This window comes from Linepithema humile, chromosome 4 (genome assembly GCF_040581485.1).
Source record: "Linepithema humile isolate Giens D197 chromosome 4, Lhum_UNIL_v1.0, whole genome shotgun sequence".
Taxonomy (NCBI): domain Eukaryota; kingdom Metazoa; phylum Arthropoda; class Insecta; order Hymenoptera; family Formicidae; genus Linepithema; species Linepithema humile.
In genome coordinates, this window is record NC_090131.1 from 2,471,937 (window position 1) to 2,495,868 (window position 23,932).

A 23,932-nucleotide genomic window follows, 5' to 3' on the forward strand; every position below is an offset into this window, starting at 1 on the left:
TTCTAGTGTTGATCCCATGGTTGAGCATGAACTTTCGAAATTTGTGGTCCCATCAATGATGGTCGAGCACAGATCTCGAAACGTTGATACGATCGACCATTGAATAATGGTCGACTATCAACACAAATTTCGGACACAACTAGCGGAAACTGAGCCGAGCTCTGCGCTAGCGTCCTGCGAGAAACGCCGAGACAGTCGCTCTCGGATTTTGGATGCAATTAGCGGTAACTGAGCTGAACTCTGCGCTAAGCATCCCGTGAAAAACTCCTGAACGGTCGTGCGTAAAACTCCCTCTCGAATTTCAGATGTAAATAGCGGTAACTGAGCTGAGCTCTGCGCTAAGCAACCCGCGAAAAAACCCCAAACAATTACGCGAAAAATTCTCAAACATTCTCGCAAAAAATTTTCCTTCAAATTTCTCTCTTTGAGAAATATAATTTGCACACACGAGTTTGCGTAACGCAAAATAAAACCTAATTTTTTTAAAGTGATTTTCCTATTAGACAAAATTCTTTATTAGGTAAAATTTTCTGTTAGGTAGAATTTCCGGTTAGCTAGAATTTTCAAATTTTTTAGGATTAAAAATTTTTTTTAAATTTTATATTCTATCTAATTTTTTACATCAACAAATTCTGAAACTTCTGCTTTGGCAGTGAGTTTACAGTTTGTTGGTGATAAAGATAATGACAAAATTTCGGATGGGCAAATAGCAAGATTTTCTTTCGAAAAACGAAAGAAATTTTTTGCGCAAACAAAGCATTATATTAAAAGGCGTTTAAATGTTTAAATATATAGAGAATAACTTTCTACAATTGAGATAGTAAAGTTTTCTGCAGTTTTATGAGATACTTTGCTCTTTTCAAATAAAATCTTTGAAATTTTCCATAAATCTTTTAAACGTTTAAACACCTTAATTATTTCATTTATTCTTATTCATTCGCTTTTTGATTTGCGTCACTTTTAATCCCCATCATTGTAGCAAACACTTGTTTTACAAATTCTTAAGGCATTTTGTGGCAGCCAAATTATTCTCTGTGATTTTGGAAACGTGTGGACAAATAAACGTCGCTTAGGCCGTTTTGTAGAAAAATCGTATTGGATGTGGAATTAGCGGTATTTTCGACGGATTTGCTGTCTTTCTCAAAGTTTTTCACAAGAATATTAGTTAGCACCAGTTCAATAGCGATGCAACTCTGCATTTTGAAAATATCATTGTTGTAGCAACTTGGAAAGATGTTATCTATTTTCGTTATCAGCTTGCGTCCAGTCTGTGAAGGAATTAACGTAATTGAACTTGAAGAATTTTACCTATATTATTTAGTCAAAGAACATACAATGATAATCAAGCATTAAACCTAACCAAGATAAGATTGATAAAACCAAGCTCGCTCTTGACGAAACTTTTAGCAGTACTGACACATCGTTCAGCGTCGTTTGTCAATTCTAATGTTTCACGGAGTATTGAACGCTGTATTGTGGCATGGCTGAGTATTCTTATCTTCCTCTTTAGCAACCTCCACTTTTTTCTAGTAAATAAATAAATCAAAAGAAATAATTAAATAAGATATAATAAAATAAACTAAAATTACGTGTTTAATTTAATTAAATGTCGTGTTATTATATCAAATATATATCTTTGAAAACTAATTAATAAATGAGAGTTTAGAAACTTTGAGTTGATCAAATGTAAATCAAACTGATTGAACTTATAGATTTTCGATAATATGTTAAATTATTGCACGACTTAAATGATTACTTACACATCTTGAACTTGAGTACATCAGGAAGTGAATTATCACTCAGATCATGACTTTGAAGTGTGATATGTATTGGACAATAAGTAATTTCGTACTTTTTAATAGATGGTGTTATTTTTTACGCAGTAAGCGTAACGAGAAAAAATCATGACATGAGCGGAACTTGATTACAATTTTGACAAACAAATACACGTGTTAATTAAACTGCATGTTGCTTGATAAAAATAATGGACAAATTTATTTAAAAAATTTGAAATTACTTATTATACAGATTCATATTTAATTATTGTAGATTAAAGATATTTTTGTATTTTTGTAGAAAAATTGATTTAAGAATGCAAATATTACTTTATATATTTACTATATATTTATAGTATTACATATTGCATGAATATATTTTTTATGAATATATATTTTACATGTTTACATAAATCTTGACATTCAGGCATAAAAGATTTTTACACCTACGTGATTGTAAATAATATTTTATAATGGCTAAGTTACTAAAAAAATTTCTGAATTACGCTAATATCTGTCATTAATTAAATGTGTTTAACTTAATATTTTGATAAAAGAATAAGTATAAAATAGGTGACAAATTTATCGATATGAAATCTCGACAAAAGAATAAGAGCCGATAAAAATTAAAACGCTTATTGATTTGCAGATATGTATAAAACACCGCTCATGTCATGATTGTTTCGATAAATGATTATAGATAATTATTATAAGAACTATTTTTCTACATGATTGTATTATCAAAATAATCATTAGCGATATAAATATTTTTAGTAACAATATTTCTCTCTTATCGATTCTTATCGAGATTTTATATTGAAGAGTTCTTTTCACTTTGTTTTATCTATTTTCACTTTAAATGAATCGCGAGAGATTCGCGATGGTCTATCCTTTATATAATTATTTTTAATATTAAATGAATGCAATTATTTTTATATTAAAACCGCTTCATTGAAGCTGTATGACAAATGTAAAAAATTATAATCAGATGCTTCGAACTGTACAAACATTTTTTTCTCTCAGAAAGTTTGTGATGTAATATCGATTCGTTTACGGTGAAGAATTTTTTGTGGACGGTAAATCTTAGTCCGAATTCGCTGTTGTTATTTTCGGTGTGTTATTATTCTAATAATAACAATTACATTAGTACGGTTTGTGTATTGAAAATCTGTTAAAGACGAAACACTGCTCTAGCAAATCGTGTAATGTCGCAGTAATAACTTGAAATATAGTGTTTTTTCTCGAGAGTAAAAATATAGTAATAACTTGAAATATAGTACTCTTTCTCGTGGAATAAAAATACTTCATTCACTGGTTTGCAACAACAAACGGTTTGTTGCACGAAGTCTTGAGACATCTGGTGAAAATCTCCTTAGCCTCCGTGATGTGCAACTGTGAGGCCGAATAAGCATCATTCAGGCATTTATCGCTCTTCTGAATGATATTGTCAAATGCGGTCTTGGCAGTGTGTTCGGCTGAATGGACGTCACGTTTTAACTTATTCACGTCAACATTACATATTTCGATCTGATCATTGATGCAGTTCCGCAGTTTGAGAATGTCCGAAATTCCTGAAGTACTGTCGTAACAATTTGGGAAGATGTTATCCAAAACCGGCCACAATCTTCGCCCTGTCTGTAAATTAATACGATTAGAATTTGCTTTCCATTTTAATCAGCGGAGAATAGAACAGCGTAATATAACGATAATAATCACAATAATAATCACGATTAACTTACCGAGACAAGATCATCGATAAAGCCAAGGTTGCTGTTGATAGAGCTTTTAGCGCGTTCATGACACACTAATGCGTGTGTATATGTCGCGTAGTCGGTATTCCTGATAAAACTAAGAGCAGCGTCGTAGCACCAATGTGCATTTTCGTCCTTTATCTTGCCGATTTCTTTCTAATAATGGATGAATCGATAATAATATCAAATAAATAATTTGAATTATAACGAGGAATATATCTGAGACTGATTACTTACGTCCATTGTTTTGAGCGTTCGCTCGATATATTTCTCGAGCTTCTCTATTTCTTTTAACCATTTCTGTATGATTGTGAAGTCAGTTTTTTGCACGTAGTTATTGCGGAGTTTATTGACTTTGGCTGTGCTTTCTTCCACAGACAATTTCGCATTCTTCACTTTAGTCAACGGAAGATTTAAAATAGTCGCATTGACCTAAGATCAGGAAAATAAAAATTTGCTAATTGTTTAAATCTACATTGAGATTTGCTCGATGAAAATATGTAAAACGATGAAGAAAAAACTTTATTGGTTTGAGGATGGAACCAACTTAAAGTGAATTTTTTTTCTAACATTCGCTGTCTATCTTTTTTTATAATGTTAAGCCTTAAAAACTGAGATCTGAATTAATGCTTTGTGAACAAAATTGCAAATTATTATCTAAATACGAAAACTTACGGTACAAAGTACAACTAAGAGGCATAATGCCACACCTCTCTTCATGCTTGCTTATGACAATTGAGAACTTTTCGACTGTGACAAATGGACTGTTTAACAAACAGCGTTATTTGGGCTCTTTTATATGAGCGATTCTTTAATGGAATACTGTGTTTTAATGGAAAATTATGATATTACTTTTATTTTAAAAAGTTGTTAGATTTTATCCGAAAGATAGCGCAGATTATAATTCATTTGTATAATGATAAGACATGTGCAACTTATCGCATATGCTTTTGGAAATTTGCGCGAAAGGCAAGCGCGATGAAGGACAATCGTAAACAAATAAGGAATCGTATCGGTAAATAATGTTCTCTTATGTTTCAATTATTTTTATTTCTCTGTATTGCATGAGAAAAAAATATTCGTCGAAATACATGACGCAATTCTTACTCTTAATGTCTTATGATATTCTAGTTTAGAGACAGCGTATAGTTTAGAGACAGCAGTGTTAGTTATATAAGTATAACGAATAAGCGTAATCTTAATCTGATATTAATCTGAAAAAAGCACGACTTTTTTTCGAATTGTCTGTTTTGTCGAAAATAATTTCAAATTAAATCAAAAGTAATTGTTCTGATCTGTCTTCCTTGCTTTTTCTTTTCTAAAGCATCCTTGACGCATTTGGAGTTAGAATCCATACTGGATTCGCCGTTTGAACGCGCTAACACGTAAACGTCGCTTATGCATTTGTTGGCTTGTCGAATAACATTGTTGGATGCGATGAAGACACTGTCTCCGGCAGAACTGACCTCGCCATCGTAGACTTTTATTTCATGGTTAATTGTCGTCAATTCTCCGTTGATGCAAGCCTTCTCTGTGGCACTGTTTATGTCATGACAATCCATAATGAGCGACTCCAAATCGTTTATCAGTGAATCTCCGGTCTGTGAAAAAATATAATAGGATTAGAGTTTTCTTCACATTAATTATCGGTAAACCATAGATGATCAAGCATTATGCAATAATTATAACAAATTTTTACCAATTTAATAATATCGAGAGGATCAAGGATGTTCTGGATATTTTTTTCAGCAGTTTCTTTGCATTTTTCAGACTCTTTGGTCGCTGCTTCGCGATGGCCGTCTATGCCTTTAGAGTTGGTGTCGTAACACGGCTGTGCATCTATGCCTTTCTTCTTAGCGGCGTTCACTTCTCGCTAGAAATAAATAAATCAATAATGTAGTGAATAATCGAATACTCAATTTGGCTCAATTTTGACTTGTAAAAATAAAATAATCGCATAATACTTTTTTTGATGTGACAAAATGATGTGAAATTAAGAATGTGAATTAACTGCATACAAGCAGTTTTTCGTTTTTCATTATTTTTTATATAATATTAAAATATAATTTTTTCTAGATTTTTAAATTTTAATAATTTTCGAAAAATCTATAAATATTATTTAATACATTTCTTATGTTAGATTAATCAATAATTACGAGACAAATTAGCACATTGATTCGAAAGATTACTTACGCGCATTTCATTGCGTAGTAGATTACTGTGTTTTCGGAAATTATCCATTTCTTCCCATTGTCTTCTAGTGACTTCGTCAATAGTGTCTTCTCTAGTGTCAGATTTGAGACGTTCAAGTCGTTGTGTAATACTCTCCACAATTTCTAACGCATTTCTTATTTGAATTCTTTCTGCTAACAAATCGTCCTCTGGATCGTCAATCGCCCTGCTCTAAAATCGAAGAACGAACATAGTATTATATTAAACGCTTGGCCATTTTTTTTACGATATAATTGATTTGCAGTATTAATTAGTTGTGGTAACTATGTAAGCTTTGAGTCAATATTCTATTTATCATGAATGATTTTGTAGAACTTACGGCACACATAGCAGCCAAGAGACATAATCCTACGGCGATTTTCATGCTTGCTTGCATTATATTCGGCAATAGCTTCTGTTGACACGAGAATTCGACTAACTGGTAAGCGATATTAATTACGCCTTTTTATATAGGGTGATAAAAAAACATTTCAATAAGTTTCGGGAGGTGGTGGGCGGGGAATGAGATAAGCAATTTCTGCTTAATAATCCATGTCCAAGAACATCTGATTTCAAAGATATCGAATCACAAGTATGTACATGAAACACTTTCGCAGATTTGATGAGTGGCTTAAGTGACAAGTAGCTTTTGTCGATAACAGTACTAAGTATTCAATCTTTTTAATTATTGAGTTTATTGAATCGATTACGGAATATTTATTTTTCAATGTTGAAACATGGTAAAAGTTTTACGGTAAAAGTTCTGATAAAAGTTTGCCATTACGTATGTACGTCTTAATAAATTATTAAATACATATAATACTATTTTTGTACGCAAAACAGGACAAATAGATTGAATAATTTGATTTCACGAGGATGATACAGCAGATTAAAATCTAAAATGCGATTTGTGATAACTGTAGAAGTTGCGTATGTAATCTGATTTTGCAACTTTATGTATAAGGAAGCTTGATTGCAAACGAACAAAGAATTGGATATTGGATATTGGAATATGGATAGGAAATAAAAATTAATTTTCGTTTTGAGATTTATTAGGTTTATTTCATTTGTTCATTACATATTCGAGAAAGATCTCTTTTGAGGTACATGTATAAAGCCCCGACTTGGGGATGCATATCACGAACTATGCTAGTGTTTTGTGCACGAACTATGCTAGTGTAGAGAATATGCTTAATCGCTTCTTCTTCTAACTCATATTGTCTTTGCACACATTGGATTCTTTTGATAAAGTGTATTCATAATTAATAAATACATTAGTATTTTAAAGCTTCGATTCCACGTCCTTGATGCACTTCTGCACTCCAAGTTTGATCGTAGTGATTGCCGAGTATATGGATGAGTAAGCGTTTTTGAAGCAATTGCCGGATTGCCTAATGACATTGTTCGATAAGGGCACAGCGTGGATTTCAGCCTTAATGATATCTTCTTCAAAATTCCTCACTTGGACATTTATTGTGCCCAGCTTTTCGACAATGCAGCTCTTCTTTTTGATAATGTCAATGTCATGGCAGTCCAAGAAAATGTCATCCAATTCTGATATCGTAATGCGTCCGGTCTGTAAAGGAATCGACGCGATTAGAATCTGATCGATATTAATTGCTACTTACGTTAATGAAGAATAGAACATGCGATAAAAAATGGAGATGCACCTCGATAAGATTATCGACAACAGAGCCAATACTGCTCCTAATAGAGGTTTCAGAATTTTCTACGCATTTGACAGCCGCTTCTTCCGCTTGGTTCTCGTATTCACCGATGCCCTCAACAGCGTCTTTATAGCAATTATCTACCTTGGTTACTTCCTTGCCGCTATCTTTAGCGTCATTCACTTTAGTCTAGAAATGAATGATCCAAATACAGCAATTAATTATTAAATTAATATTATTTTCGATTCTTGAGCTCTTCTCTTCTTTTTCAATAATATCAAAGTAACATTTTGTCTACACACACTCTTAGAAATTTAATAATCCAGACGAATTTATTAAAGAACTTGTGTCTGACAGCTGGTTTATTCAATGTCAGTAATTAGATGATAAATTAATAATTGAAGAAAATCAGTGCATTGCACCAACATTGCGAATCAAGTCAAATAATTATACTCACTTTTAAATCTTTTAATAATGTATCCTTCAACTCTCTGTAGTTATCCTGTTCTTCATTTAATCTATCGTTGACTTTTCGATCGGTGTCTTCCTCGGTGTGAAGACGAAGACGCTCAAGTCGAAGTATATCATTGTCGATGGTATATATTGTCTCTCTCACTTGACGCCTTAGATATTCTAAGTCGTCTGATACTGGAATGGCATTGACCTAAGATGAAAAAATTTTTATATATTGATCATATTAAATTAATAACGGCCTTTTTTTGCATATTTTTCCAACTTTTGTCAATTATTTGAATTAATACTTGAAATTAGATAAGAATATTATGCAAGATAACTAAAATTTCGAATATTTAAAGGAGAGATGAATAGAGTCAACCTTCTCGTAGCTATCTATCGGCATTAAAGATAATTTTATGTTAAATGTTTATTAGTTGAACGAACATTTTGTTTTAACCATTTTTTTCATGATTTAATTAATTTAAAGTATTAAATGTTGTAAACTTTGAATTATATACTTAGTATTTATTATGATTAAACTTTTATATGAAATCTTGATAATTTTGCTTATAAGCATTTTGCTTATTTGTTATAAACATATTGCTTATAAGCATTTTGCTTATTAGCATTCTGCGGAATGATAAATCCAAACATGTTGCATCATAAATGATATTTTAATGAAGAAACTTACGGTACAAAGTACAGCCAAGAGGCACAATGCTACGATGCTCTTCATGCTTCTTTGTTGATATCAGGTCGCTCAAGTTTACACTAAATATCGGTTAACTGACAAATGGTATTAATTGCGCATTTATATATACAATTCCTTGATGGACCGGTAATGATTATTTCGATAACAATCGTGAAGATAACGATTACAAGAAACCGTTTCAATATTTACGTAACCGATGGCCTGGCTTTTATTGGCCCTTATCCTATCGAGATTTTATATCAAAGAGCCACTTCATTTCGTCTAATTATTTTTATTCTAAGCAAATCGCAAATGTACGAAATATACGAAATATCAATGACTCATGATTTTTCGATTGAACAAGATTATATGATTACTTTGCTTTTGCGACGTAATGCCTCGATTAAGCTTCAACGAAAATATCAACAGGTACAATCGGTACATTTTCAACTGTATAAATATTTGCACAATATTTGTTATGTAATATTGATTCGTCCGCGTGACGAGACATTTTATTCGGTGAGCGCAGAGTATTTGCGAGACTTGATTGTAACGCTTTGTCTTCGCTATTGTTATTATAGCTGTAGCCAACTGTATGCACACAATTTTTATATAAGAAAACTGTCAGAGAGACAGAACGTTGCACGCAATTATTCGCTTAGGTAATGTTGTAAATTTTTCAAGAGTAAATTTTTTTCATTTTTACTTTACTTACCTTTATAATGACACGAGGCATAAGTCGCAACAGTTATTTTGTTAAAGTTTGGCCCAAAGTTAAATTAAAAAAATATTCTATGCTGATCACGTTAAGCAGATTACTGCGATTGATATACGTAGCATTCAAATATATACCGCTAGATATAATTCACAACAGACTTTTTATTTGATGATATCATATATCTTAACATGTATATATATATATATATGTATATATATATATCAGGAATACACGAAGCATGTAAAAAATGTGATTGCCGCCATCGTAAGGGTGTGTATGCCGTTGACGGCTGATACATCGAATAAAACCAGAATGGAGGATTCATTGATGCGCGACACATTGTGCAAAAATGGACATAAATAAATTACAAAGTCACAGTATATAAACATCGGAACAAAATATACAGCGCGCGATTATACTAATAAACTTAATCGCCTATTTACTAGGATCACAGTTACATTCATAATATGTGTAGATCGTTACACACTGTTATATGTTCTTTTTTTCGTCGAGGACCTATCGAATCGTCTTATCCTCGCATTCGTATACCATACTCAAATGAAAACGAACTAAATGTAAAGTGTCATTCGAGAATCCTCTGACTAGGTGATACCACTATCTCGTCAATGGCGTCGCTAGCGATAATACTATTATTGCGTTTCGACAGAAACAAGGTGTGTCTCAGTTAAAACTTTAAACTTCGGTTAAAAGTAACTTTACAAGCGCGTGATAATGCGTATTATATTGTACGGCTTAAAATTAATTTTAATACACTGTACATCATTGCTGCATCGTCTCGAGGATAGGTAATTTGAACTCTTCAGCTTGTCTTCGCAACTCGTTCTCTTTTTCGGCTTCGGAGGGTGATATTACAGTTGCGGCTGCTGTCTAGGACCATATTTGCGATCGTGAAGTCTTATCGAGTAGAGGGGCTAAGTTTGAATACTGTGCACGCATGCTCGCGGTACCAAACCTCTACGATCGCCTTTCGCGCACAATAGCCACTTGTTATCTACTTCTAATATTACTTTCAATCTCTCCCCCTCCGCAAACGAGAGGTGACCGGTGTCTGATGGTATCCTGTGAGTGACGGTGCGGACTTCTCTGCAATCGAGACGCGCGAACCGTTATCGTACGGATCTAAGAAAGAAAAGAAGAACGAAAAAATGCTAAAATACAAAGCAAAAGAGTAACAAAATCGCAAAGCGCAGCGCAAACAAAGAGAAATTTAAATTAAATTTATACATAAATGACAAATATTTGCAACCAATGTATAGCCTGAACGTAAGAAAAAACAGTCGATTCTCAAGGATACTCATTTTATCAATTTCTACACATTAAATATTTGTAGAGCGTCGATACTTACTTGTGTGGCGGTTTCGAAACTGGAGTTCTCGAAGTGGCGGTAACGTTGGGACGCGGTAGAGAGGTGGAAGCGGCTCGTCTCTGCGGTGAGATCAGGTTCCTTTCGTTCGACGTTATTCCGTGCGATTTGTAGGGTAAGGAACTCGGGCGTGCGGTATGAATTCGTGTGCCGCCTAGAGTGTCCTGATCCACGCGGCTGGTACGGCGCGTCACCTCTCTTGTCTTCGCGTCCACAGGCTTTTTCGGCGTCGTCTTCGTTGCGGAAAACGTGGAGGGTTTCTTCAACGAAGGGATTCCCGACATCGGTGATTTCATCGACTTCCCGGCGACAGTCGTCGCGACGTTTGACTGCTTCACCGGTGACGTGAGCAGCCTGGGTATCTTCGACTTCCCCAACGCCCCGTATGTCCGAACTGGCGACGGAGGCGTCGTTACGGTGGACTGAGTCTTACCGCCGTCCTTTCCGATCATCAATTCCCATTTTTCCTGAAGTTTTCTGAATCTCATTTCGCCAGGGACACCGTCGTCGTCGTTGAGTTTAGGATCAGAACTCGTATGTTTCGAGTGCTGCGGCTGCTTGCTCGCCTTCCTATTGAGAGGGGAGTGTTCCAGACTGTCTGTATAATCCTCGGAGTCTTCGGAGGTCAGCTTGTCCAATGCGTAAAACGCTTTTGAGCCTATGGCGCTGAAACGTTTCTTTGCGTTCTGCAGATCACCTTTGTGAATGATGCCGCATTTATCGTCGTTGTAAGCAATGCAAGATCTTGGTCGTGCCTTCTTCGGACTGGAAATCATTCCACAGGGTTCTGATTTTTCACTCTCGAGGTCTTTCAGATCAGTGTTTCTAAAGCTCATGGCCTGCAATATCGTATAACATCACATGAATCTATCAGGCATAAAAGAGTCGGATGATGTTTCCTTAAGTTTACTTACATTTACAGTGTGACTATTTAGATTTCCAAAGCTATTCTGCAATTGACGATACTGATAGAGAAGATCCAGATGAAATGGACAGAATGCAAGTGGATTCAAAATATATAATAATGAATCGACGATTTCTCGAACATTAGTGTTGGCTAAAGCTGCGACGAATAAGCTGTTGTTATTATAATGTTTCCGTAGAATTGATTCACGTGTACATAGATATGCAAACCAGGCATCCAGAGCTCTTAGACTGAAACAGAAGAAAGGTGATCGTAACAAGCGATTTAATCGAACAAAAAGATAGAATTGCATTGCGATTCAACATATTTTGGAAAATTGACCCAACTTACTTTAGCAAGCCGAATACAAAAGCATGGAATTTTAGCATTCCTTCTGTAATAACATCTTCGCCATTAATTCTCTGCACTAGTTCATTCAATGTTTTCGTAAGAGGTCCTTGCTGAGAACTAGCTTCGACGACCTGCCAAACGCTATTAGTAATTGGTCCGAAAGTGGAGTTCAAATGGGGTTTCAAGCCATCCGACATTATAGCGTATAAAGCCGGGCATAAATTGCTCAGACAGATCTGTGCACATTCATTCTTTTCATTATAATTAGGACGACTGTGATTGGAATCGGCATTCCAATATTTTAATAGCAGGTCCACTGCTCTTTTTACAGACGACACCATTTCTGGAAAAAAAGAAGATGAATCACATGAAGGATTTCGATATACTTTTACTTAATAGCTTAACGAAACGCGCGTACTTTTCTTGTCTTCTAGCTCCGTCGATCTATCCTCAACCGCCTGATCCTGGTTTTGTTCATTTACAGCGACATTGAGATTACTTGACTGAAATGGACAAACAAGAGTTAAGGACATAAAAGTCACAAAGTGCTGTTAGTGCTGAAATTAGCCCAGCGCTTTACCTTAGCGTCTAGATGTTTCTTCCGTTGGTGTACAGCAAAACTGACGGTTTTTCTTTGCGAGTCTCCCATATCGATGTTTCTAACAAGTGGATCTTTGTTCATTCTGAGAGCTAAGAATTTCCTCACATATGATCTCACTTTAACTTCAGCGTTCTCGTCACCGTCACTGCTTTGGGACGAGAAGCCGCTGCGTTTCAGGTATTCCTCCAGTTGCTTAATATCGTCGTCGCTGTGCTGAGAAGTTTCCGACTTCACGTTCGCGTTATTCGCCATCTCGTTCATCAATTTCTCTGCAATAATGATCGCCAAGCGTTAAATAAACATAACGTTAACAATCGAAACGTATATCGTCAAAATTCAGACAAGTGATACATTACCTTTAAAATACCTATCCGCTTCCGTTTCATCGACATCTTTCTCCGAATCGATCGTTCTACGCAACTGCAAATCATTGTTCATATAATACGGCTCCTGCAGGGACATTCTCTTGTTCACCTCCGCAGATTGCTCCTCCGATTGCTCGCCCACGTCTCCCATCTCGAACATACTGTACCGTTTACTGCCGAGAACTTTGTTCTTTCGTAAAATGCTTCTCGGCAACGGCGGTCGCGGTGGCACTTTGCTGTTGTTAAAGTCGGGCTCTCCCTCGCCCTGTGGCAACGAAACAGATCGCTTCGGAAGTGATGGGCAAGCTTGCCTCGTTTGATTGAACCTATGCAGTTTCTTATCGTTGTTCACCAAGCTGGCCTCCGAACTGATGCTGTCGTAACGATACAGATACAACGGATTGATTGTGTTGTTCGACAATGGCTGCTGGTTTGTCGACGAGTCAGTCAAAATTGTCGACGAGCCTCTGTATCCGGAAGACGGTTGCGTCGCGGTGCTGCTCGTCGACGAAGTGTTGTTTGGAACGATTTCGCTGATAGGTCGAGTCTTGTGGCGCATTGGAGGAGACAAGCAGAACAGAGGTCGCTTGACTTCCTCGTTGATATTGATATACTTGGATATTTCCGGCACGTCGTACAAAATCTTTTTGTATTCGTTCGGCAACAAGAATGTCAACGACTCCCAATCCTTTATATGCGCGAATCCGCGTTGTCGCAAAGCGTCGATGTCGTTGCACGAAAACGGTCTGCTCGAACGAACATTGCGTTTCCATTCCATTTTGTTCTTGTCGAACGTGTGTGGCTTCAATGCAATATTATCGACTTTGGTATCCTTACCTTTGAGAAACGACAGATCAGGTAGCGTGTAATTGGGATACACAACGTAAACGGGTTTCTTATTGACTGTCGTTTCTTGCAAGAGAGGCCCGTATTTGTCCTTGGTAAAAATTAAAGAGGTTTGAACCGCGTTGTCCTCCGTTTCTGTGTTCGCCTGTATTCCCATTGTTCGGCAGATCGGGTGTTTCTTCTCCACAAAGCCGACCCAGCCGCCCTTCTGTTCATGTTCGAAGGGGCTGTTGATGATATCGAAGCTTCGCTGATCGCCTGTGCCCGACACACTTTCCTTGGACATACTTTCTGAGAGTTCTTCCACCGACGCAGATGACGTCATTTCAATTTTATTGCCTCTGTTTCGTGACGTGCATTTCACGTTTAAATTTTCCGTTTGATTTTCCATATCGCGATTATTAGTCAAATCGCGCTTGATCCAATTGATGGAGAAATCATTTTCGTGTGCACGACGATCGCAGATATTATCTTGACCGTTTTGCCGTTGTATCTGAGTGTTCGTATTAGTTGCGCTATCGCTACCGCTGTTGCTAGTGGGCCAGCCACTATTATCGCTAATAGAATCTGACTGATCCAAGGTAAGGCTCATTCCCTCCACGCTCATGCTCTTTTGCTTCATGAACAGTCTGACGAGACTGAGATTCTGCAGCTTTTTTGTACTAGTGTTCTCCCCGTTGTCCGAGCTCTCCGCGTTTGTCGAACGGCTCATCGCGGATCCGGATCTTTGCAGCCGTTGCATGTGGTTGCTTGATTCGGCAGAATCAACCTGCAGCATCGAGAAAAAATTGTATATTGCAAAATTACATAAAGTATGATTGTGAGTCGCATATTAATTTACTTGTATCTTACACTAAAATTAAGAGGTATATTAGTATGTTGGAATTCTCGAACGCGAGAAAGATCCGGTAAGCTTTGACTTCGTTTGCTCATCCCACCAAGCGTCAGATTAGCAGCACTTTGTGAAATATCTGGTAGCGTGTTGTTGTTACCAGAAGGATGACGAGTTATCACTTTATTCATGGAGGAATGTTTCAAATTACTCCATGTTGTATATATTTTCGAATCTGAGCATGCCATTGATAAATCCAGCATAGCTTTTATATCTTTCTGCTTATCGTAGAATACATCTGGCGATTCGTATGTCTTGTGTTTATCTAGAAATAATAAATATAAATTATGTAACTAAAATGGGAAACAGAAAAAGATTAGAAGTAGAAAGATTTTGAAAGTTAAATAATTTTAAAGACATTTATAAACAATTTGTGCTTAGTCTGGTTGTACAATGTTTGCGTTACCATGATTTTCAAAATCTTGAGAACCATCCGAATACATAGTCATGCTGCCCTCGAAAGCAATAGTATAGTTGTTTTTATTATTTGTTTGACAAGTGAGTAGCATATCCTCGCAATCCAGCGAATCCACACTGTAGCTACCACCTGGTGGTAGCATTGGTGTCTCTTTTACTGGAGAAAACAGCAACGATGACTTGCATATGGATATTGTATCAGCCGTGGAACACGCCGAATCTTCCCCCTGTAAATAATAATATGCAATTACTATAGAAATAGTGGAACCATAAAATATACTGATTTTTTCATGATACATCCATAAACTATTATTAAAAGTTTTAAGTCATATTAAATATAATTATATACATTTGCTAAAAAAGCTTCAATTCAATTATTGAGAATTATATATATAGTAGAATTTTACTTGATTCTTATTAAGTCTAATGTTATAACACATTTATATTCATGCAAGAGAATACAAGCAGTTTGGATGTTATATTGTTAGTGTTGGGTGAATGTTTATGTATGGGGATACTGTTCATAGCAATTGGACTTTTGCATTTATCAGCCATTGCCATACCTGGCTACTGGTATGAGGGCTGATGGAGGAACCGATGTCAAGCTTTTCCATGACAGATCCAGATATACTGGCATACTGTTCCCTTTGATAGTTAAACTGTGGCGATAATGAACACACATACCAGACTTAGAAATATTGTATAAAAAATTAAAAGTAAAACATGTAACTTGCGCAAAATTGGATTCCTATTAATACAAAAATTTGCGCAAATTGCTGTAGATTTGTGACGAAACAGTGAAAGAAATATGAAATTGATTGCTCTACGATTTTCAGGATACATCTTCCCATATTTTGTGTATTCAATGTCAGCTTATGCTTGACGCAGATGACTTTGCAATGATTAATAGATAATTTAATTAATGTACAAAGTTCTTACTTCAGAATGTTGAACTGGTTCTGTGCACATGACAGGTAGAGCTGTAAGCAGGGTATGAATGTCAGCTGTACGAAAACTCTCCATGTCGATCTCTGCCAGATTGGCATCCAAATTACGAGCGAGATCATCGTAATAACCCAGGTCCTTGGGAGAATAGGATGCAGAAAGTGATGAAAGAACACTGGGATGGATATGTAATCCTCCATCTCTATATCTAAAATTTACATATATATATATATCAGAATACAGTGACGTCACTAAAATTGACGCAAGTATTGAATTACTCACCCATAATCGATAAACCATTGATATTCAACATTGTCTTGAACAAACTCGGAGCCAACTAAATCTTGCTGAATGGAATCTGTCGCCGGGTTAGAATTGCAATCAGATCCTGGAGTTTGTGGCTCTTCCATGACTGTAACTCCTCCTCCTACAACTGAAGAGAAAAACTAGGTCATTGTATTGTAGAAAGAATAAAAATTTACATAATCTTACACGAGTGCTAACACAAACACATTGTAATGATATTGTGAGTAAATACGTAAATATATGCTTAATGCACTTTCTATATTCTGACGTATCCTACATAAAATTATAAAATTAGCAATCTTGATTAAAGGAATGTATCGCGATGAAATATTTAGCAACGGGATTCGATGAATATTCGGGAGAGCGTGTATACGGAGTGAAGAGCGCTTACAGGAGTTGTTATGTCGCAGCTTTCATCAGCAGTATGACAATGTAACGAGAGTTTGCCAAGGAAATCGCACCGTAGTAGGGCTCAGCTGTTCGTCACCTCGCGTCATAAATGTCGTGGAAAAACACGACCCGCGCATCACAATTTCGTAATACTAGCGCGGCGCTCCTCAACGTTTTCCTCTCTCTTTCTCTTTATAGCAATCTCGACCGTGCTGGTTTCGCGCATATGCGCGCACACACGATATGCATAATTACGTTCGTACGAATTCTTTGCACTTGAAAGTATGGCAGGTTATGGTTGCACATTGCTTGGTAAGAGATTAGATTTGTTCATTTTAGCTGCACCTTCTCACACTTTTTGCACGTCACGCGAAATAAGTGTATAACAAAGCGTTAATTATACAGATTGATTATTTTATTTGATATTGATCCTGCAAATCATTAATATTCCAATATATACACACAAATTCTTTTTGCATTTAGCTTAATTGCATTTCAATTTTTGGTATATAATTTTTTTGCTCCCTTTATTTGCTATCTGAATTAATTTTATTTTAACATTCAATTAAGTAACTAATTTATTTTAATATTTAAATAAATAAATATAAAAAACAGATCTAGAGAGAGAGAGAGAGGAATATCTATAATAATATTCCATAAGTAATTATTGCTGAACAGTTGGACACAACTGTTTAAGTTTTCTAAACCTAGTGTAATTTATTCAAAGTTGCATAACTGTTTTATTTTCTATATGCAATATCACATAACTTCACATCTATCTATCAGTAATTATGATGGCTATATTCGAACGCGCGGGAGGATTTGGCCGTTGACGATAAATACGCGAAAATTACAGATTAAATCGACTTTCGTCGCCAATAAAGATTTCGTCGTAAAAGCACAAGTCTGCTGAAATCTAAGCGACTATAATGGAAACCATGACGCGTTTGTGAATGTGAACTTCGAATTGTTTGCATATACGGTTTCTGAATTAGTCACAAGCAAACCAGAATAGCGATTCTGCTTTTTGTTCGTGCAATTTCGGTACGTATGAGTTGGTAGTTTCTCGAAAATTCGTAAATGGCGACTTCTTTTTTGTGTGTATTTATACATATTTAGACTTTTGCCGTAACATCTTATAGTAGAATGTTCGATGAAATCCAGTATATTGGAACATTCTAACAGAGTGTATCTTTTTCGATGCTTTAATAATCATTGGTGTAAGAAATTTTTTTATGGGGGGAGGCTAGCTAGGCAAATGTCAAGTCACGGTCTGAACGCTTTATGAAGGTTGATGATGCAATCCGCAATTTACTCATAGTCAACCCAATTTCGAAAGGTTATCGAAAACGATGGAAATAATTTCATTGATTAGTTAAAGCGATGTGTTCATTAATAAGATGATTGAATTTCATCGAAAAATCGCACCAAACTTTTTAACAGATCGAATACATTAATCTGAATTCTAAATTTGAGATTTAAGAAAATTAAGAATAAGTAATTTCCCATATAATATTAGACAAGTATAATTTCGTTTTTTTTAAACTAAATTATTAATTTAATTAAAATTAGATTATAGTAAATTATAATTACATTTTTTACTTTATCGCATTTATGCATTAAATTAACGCCTTACATTTTCGTGTAATATATTTATTGTCGCCGTAAGATTGTCGGCGATGTCCACACTTGGGCGAAGGACTTCTGTATCGAATGCATCGCCTACACCGCCTGTTGCAAGTGGGAGGCGGCGGCCGCGCCGGCACCGTCAGTGGCGGCGGGCTCATCCGGCCCACGGAAAATTCTGCTATCTTCATGATGATGCACAACAGCAATACTAACATCATTCGTCGACGAGGTACGTCACATTCGCGCTCCCGGTATCCGCTATATCATAATAGCGTTTTCGTGCTTGCACACTAAATCATTCAAGGAAGTGTGACACGACACCGCGATAACGTAGATAACGATGACTCGTTATCACAATTCCGACGCACAGCGATGCACTATATAAGCAGCGCTCGGATATAATATGCGTCTGCACACTCTTAGCGTGTCTTTTCTGTTTAATCCTATCTTTTATGGTTCTTTATTATTTACATTCCTCCCGCAACGCCTTCTGTCAAACTTGGTCCCAATACATTGACTGAATAATCATATCCGAACACACGAATAATCCGACATTGGATATCATGTATAAAGCACGCGCGTCGGAATAATTTATGTAGAATATTCGTACGCTCTCACACACACAGGAGAAGTTAAAGAGATATTATCACGGATTATAGCTCTAGAGCTCGTTTAAAAGCTCCATATCTGAAACATTACTGGCAGAACAAGAAAGAGTATCTCATATGAACATGAAACCGCATGAAAATGCAAAAATATAGCGTAACATTGATTATAAAATATACAATTATAAATTGCTAATAGTGCTTGCTGGTTCAGAACAGTGCTAAACGTTCAGATATATGAAAGAATTGTTAATGTTCTCTATTTATCTTGATTTATGAAATTATTTTATAATCATGAAACTTATTTTCGCAGCGGTAAAAATTAAGAAAAAGTATAGAGCAGATAAATTTTTTCATTAATTTGATTTAATTTTTATATAATATTGTCAATATCCATGAACACACGTATGTAAAAAAAAACTCGGTAGGGCACTTTGTATATAAACTTATAGATCAATAATTTCAGATCTAACTGTGATTAACAGCAGAACTGTAGGGAGAATTTTGGGTTTAGAGAGAGTTTAACAGGCTTAATTACAACCAAACTTGATAATGAGTTTTGGTACATCCAATTATATTTTCTTCAGCAATTAATTTCTGGCACACGAATGTAGTAGACAACATAGATCCAACAAACACGAATTTCTAAAAGAAGTTATAAAAGTATATAAAAAATAACTCCAATTTTGAAGACGTCTCTTAGATGTGCTTTATCTCGTAGATTTGCGTTCTAAGTAAAGATTTTTTCGGATTTATAGATCATAACGCTTTCGTACCAGCTAGATAACGCGATTACCGCGTAGAACCGCGCAATGCACACGCCCGATTGTCGTAAAACGTCATTAGCGCGCGCACACATAGAATCGCACAATTATATCTACGCGAAAAACCCTATTTCCGAAAGCACTTATTCAGTTGGGTCAGCCATCGACGCAACTCGAAAGATCGACGCGATTCGGATGCGTTTCTCGCGACGATGCAACTATCACAAGTGAGCAGCCGAGACTTTTCGTCGATCGAACCGCGCTAGCGGCGCGATTGTCAACCGATTTTTCACCGACGATTTTTTCCAAGCAATTTTCTCCCTTCGAGAATATCGTGCAATATCGAATGGAATTATTTTTCCGCGACGCGCTCTGACTCAGACTGCTCTGTTACACATCTCGCTCTCGCAGCAGGGCGTTTGCACACGGCACCACACGACGCGGACTCTAATCTCTATTAATAAATGCTCGTACCGTCTCGTATATAGGAAGAGAGAGAGAGAGAGAGAGAGAGAGGGAGGGAGGGGGGAGAAAGAAAGAAAGATAGCCGGGATGCAGGGAGAACGGTCCTGCTCGAGGGCTCGCTTCGTGCACACGCGACGTTCGCGGATCCGAGTTTGCAACACGCCGCGGCTCGCGGCGGACGACAATACTTACGCCGTATTAAAAAAAAAAAAAAAAAATTATCGATCGATGCGCCGACCTGCTCGATAAAGGTGCATGTAAAATCGAAAACTCGCATTTTAGCATTTTTTATCTCGCAGAATCTGATGTAGTTTCAATTTTTTTGTACAAAAGCGCCAAGTGTAGCAACTGTTTTCATAAACATCCCCTATAAGTTATCGATATAACATTTGATATTTTAAGCTTGATAAAATTACACGAGATTTGATCTTTGATATGACATGTTCCTGATTTCGAGGGAGCGCAATTTTTGCATGTACTAACGTCGCATGCAGTTTCCCGCATGCATTCACTGTGGTGAAGTCACGCGACTCGAAACTCTTATTTAAACTTTGGTACGGAGCGAGCGATCGTAATTTTCATTTTACTTAATTTATATTCCGCGAGTGTTTTCGAAGACGCAATGTCGACGAGTACGAAGTGAATGCGAAAAGTAGAGAAATGTTATTTCCTCGCAAATCATGAATTTTCCGGCAAATTTATCCTCTCGCAGCAAAAATGTACAAATCGATCCAAGAATCTGCCAACTTCAAATGGCCCACATTTCAAATTTAAATATTCGTTTGTACATATGCTCTGTATAAAAGATGAAAGTAGAATCGCTAAAACACAATGATCATTCATCGGCGCACAATGCTCAAACATTCGCAGATTACATTTTGCACATCTGCAGTTTTCTATCGCGAAAGAATCGATGATCTGCTAAGTAAATGAGATTCACTTACCGATTCAATCTCTGTTCCGACTGTCTGTCAATAACACCTGAAAATACCAATTAGTTATCACGTGTTCGCTACGAGAAGCACTTCAATTCCACATTAAAATTGCGTGTTTACATTTTATACAATCTGTCTAATAAGAGCGTCTAATATGACCGGGTGAACTTCTGTTTGGGAATCGGCAGCTCTGTCAACTCTATCAACGGTATTGTTGCTTCATACGGCCACTTGTTTACAAACGCTTTGGACTTTTTGTGTATTTTGCAGCCGCTTTCCGCGACATTTTCGGTCCTTTCGGACGCGTGCGAAAGAAAATAGCTTCAAATCTTTTAGCGCACTCATCGTTAAATACGTCGTGCAATAACTAAAACTCTTTGTATAACGCGTCGTAAGGGAAGAATCCTTCTATCTGCTCAAAGTTTTTGATGTATCGATTTCCAAATAATTAATGTGCGGTCTTATTAGACAGATAATTGACAACGGCAATGATTGGACACGATTTATTAATATAAAAGTGCTGTAGTACTGATTGCGTATACATATGAAATTTTTTCATTTTTTTTTTAAATAAATATTTTAAAAGTTATGTCACGCTCTTATCATGCAGACTGCATTTTACGGTTAATTCTCATGTCAATTTGCACTTTGATCGTATAACAAAATTATTAAAGTGAGAAATAGAGAAAATCGATCGCGTTAAAGTAGATGATGTCTTATAAAAAGATGTGCAAACCTGCTGTCCGGATTGATAAATCCCAAGCCGTGGGCTTTTTTTCCCCACGATCGTTTTCAGATGATTTGGTTCAACGTCAATCGGTGTGCAAGATACTTTACGTCACAAGCTTCCATAATTCCATCCGGTGCGTGAATGACGTTAGTCGTGACGCTGCAAATAAAGACAATGAAACGACGTGAGGTTAAAGGTTCAAAGAAATTTATTTCTCACTCGACGCCTGCTTTGCAACGCGATCATGTGCAAATTTTAATAAAAATTGTAGCAGTATGATGTAACATTATGAAGCAATATTATTCGCGATAAACGGATAAGTTTTTGGCTAATTGAAGATTTCGGTGCGGCGTTGATCTAATCTTTTTTAGAATCTGAAAAATTAAATGTAATCCGACTGTCTTTGATTGTAAGAAAATTGGAGTGCAGTTGTTGAAGGATATTCTCGATCATTACTGCCTCGAAGCCTTCAGTTGCAGATGGTCGATCGTTTTCGTTGCCTGGAGACGATTTCATCTGTATGCATTTATAAATCGGAACACTCCGCGGGGTTGATATTTTTAGACGGTATTATAGACACTATGAGAGAAAGAGAGAGAGATCGCGATGCGCGCTTCTACCGCGTGCCCGCGAAAATTACAATCGGTTAATCGCGTTTGTTCGGCCGGTGTGAACTGAACCTTGCATCGTCTCGGTGTTAAAAGACGTTCAAGACTAATTAGCGTATAATGACAATGGACATCTGTCGCGTAACTAGATAAGGAAATCCGGCAGACGAATTCGAATGACTTGACAAACGGAAATTAATGTCGTGCGAATTAAATTCAAGAAAGCAAGAATTATCAGTCTTTACGTCTTGACCTATTTTACACAGAAAAGCGCAATCTCAGAGAAAATGTGTATTGTTTTTTTCGTATTTGCCTTTATTCAAATTAAACACGATACTTCTTTGTAGTTAATCGAAAGCAATAATTTAAAATAAAAATAGCAAAGCAATCCAATTTACGTCTGAAATTTGCGAATTATTGCATTGAAAACCATCCGCAGAAAAATCGATATATTTTAAGATTAATAATTTTAATAAATCGATTATTTTAAGAGCAAACGAATTGAGAATATTAAATCCCATTAGAGAATTGAATCGTCGCGAATGTTTCCGTATGCGCGATGCGAGACATTTTACGCTGAGCTTCCTTCGTGCAGCGCGTCGCAATTTCCGAAAGTACAACGAACCATTTGAACGATTCGTCCGGCCACCGGTTTAAAGGGTACTTCTTCATCGATTTTATAGGACTTTCGAGGTCAATGACGCATCAACGCATATCTCAATGACTCCGTCGTGAAAGATTAATCCTCGCGAAGGCGAATCTCGCGGCAGTCGCGGCGCGAAATTGCAGTCGCGTGAAAAAGGCGAGAGAAAACGCAGAAACGCCCACAGCTCGCGTCGCCAAACTAGTCAATATTAGAAGCGGCTAACATACATACGTCCATGGCGAAGGGGGCAGCTGGTGGTGGTCGCGCTGCTTGACACTCGTACACTCGACGCATACGCTAGGGCATCGCGACAAAAGCCGAGCTTTTTCATTAAACGCCGCGATTCGACGAACGACAACGTACTGCCGCGTTATTAACCGATTATCGAATCCCTCGGCGAGGTACACTTTAGGAAATATATCTTCTGAGTCACTGGAATCGAGCAGAACCCCTCCCTGATCGCGTACTACCCTCGTGTAACGACGAACGCGCATGCCCTCCGTACAGGCCGCACCACCGGTCGTTCGTGGAAAGGGGAAAGATTCCGCTTTCCACCCCCGAGGCTCCTTCGCGCGCCTACGATTGCAAATATTGTCGATCGGTGATTGATTTACATGCATTTGCAGCACTTGCAGTCCGGCTGTGTACTGACGTAACGCACATATGATTGTGGGATAAATATTAAGTATGAATCTAACGAAATAATTCCTCGAATCTCTTCACTTTTCACACGTTGCGTATTCGTTATTCGTATTGAAACATAAAGAATGCATTAATTAAAAACTTTAAGCCAACGAAAGTCTCGTGTCAAATATATCTTAGATGTGAAATATTTAATTTCTCAATAATTAGGACGCTAATCGCTAGTTCATTCATTCGT

The 23,932-nt window shown here is 36.7% G+C and overlaps 4 protein-coding genes across 13 annotated transcripts; all 4 read right to left on the reverse strand.

Moving 5' to 3' along the window:
- Window positions 1-1,663: 1,663 nt before the first annotated feature.
- On the reverse strand, window positions 1,664-4,423 carry LOC105672125 (uncharacterized). The gene is made up of 4 exons (XM_012366851.2): window positions 4,202-4,423; window positions 3,764-3,958; window positions 3,515-3,682; window positions 1,664-3,410 (listed from the first exon to the last, which is right to left on the reverse strand). The coding sequence occupies exons 1-4, from the start codon at window positions 4,244-4,246 to the stop codon at window positions 3,084-3,086; spliced, it is 735 nt and encodes a 244-aa protein (XP_012222274.2). The 5' UTR covers window positions 4,247-4,423; the 3' UTR covers window positions 1,664-3,083.
- Window positions 4,424-4,551: 128 nt separating this feature from the next.
- On the reverse strand, window positions 4,552-6,197 carry LOC105672123 (uncharacterized). Its single transcript, XM_012366848.2, has 4 exons — window positions 6,078-6,197; window positions 5,720-5,929; window positions 5,226-5,399; window positions 4,552-5,127 (listed from the first exon to the last, which is right to left on the reverse strand). Exons 1-4 carry the CDS (start codon window positions 6,132-6,134, stop codon window positions 4,792-4,794), a joined length of 777 nt encoding a protein of 258 aa, XP_012222271.2. The 5' UTR covers window positions 6,135-6,197; the 3' UTR covers window positions 4,552-4,791.
- A 574-nt stretch (window positions 6,198-6,771) lies between these two features.
- Window positions 6,772-9,259, reverse strand: LOC105672126 (uncharacterized). The gene is made up of 4 exons (XM_012366852.2): window positions 8,552-9,259; window positions 7,862-8,068; window positions 7,408-7,593; window positions 6,772-7,313 (listed from the first exon to the last, which is right to left on the reverse strand). The coding sequence occupies exons 1-4, from the start codon at window positions 8,594-8,596 to the stop codon at window positions 7,020-7,022; spliced, it is 732 nt and encodes a 243-aa protein (XP_012222275.1). The 5' UTR covers window positions 8,597-9,259; the 3' UTR covers window positions 6,772-7,019.
- A 153-nt stretch (window positions 9,260-9,412) lies between these two features.
- LOC105672115 (uncharacterized) lies at window positions 9,413-23,535 on the reverse strand. Of its 10 annotated transcripts, none has more exons than XM_067354571.1 (16): window positions 23,284-23,535; window positions 21,805-21,957; window positions 21,078-21,114; window positions 18,307-18,997; window positions 16,257-16,407; window positions 15,969-16,182; window positions 15,593-15,688; window positions 15,019-15,256; window positions 14,573-14,877; window positions 12,866-14,489; window positions 12,489-12,778; window positions 12,327-12,411; window positions 11,909-12,251; window positions 11,568-11,808; window positions 10,636-11,492; window positions 9,413-10,373 (listed from the first exon to the last, which is right to left on the reverse strand). In XM_067354571.1, the coding sequence occupies exons 4-16, from the start codon at window positions 18,515-18,517 to the stop codon at window positions 10,202-10,204; spliced, it is 4,827 nt and encodes a 1,608-aa protein (XP_067210672.1). In that variant the 5' UTR covers window positions 18,518-18,997; window positions 21,078-21,114; window positions 21,805-21,957; window positions 23,284-23,535; the 3' UTR covers window positions 9,413-10,201. The 10 variants fall into 10 exon arrangements, with proteins under 10 accessions (XP_067210672.1, XP_067210670.1, XP_067210677.1 ...); XM_067354569.1 differs by having other exon boundaries at window positions 18,307-19,549; XM_067354576.1 differs by lacking the exon at window positions 18,307-18,997 and having other exon boundaries at window positions 23,284-23,534.
- Window positions 23,536-23,932: the final 397 nt, after the last annotated feature.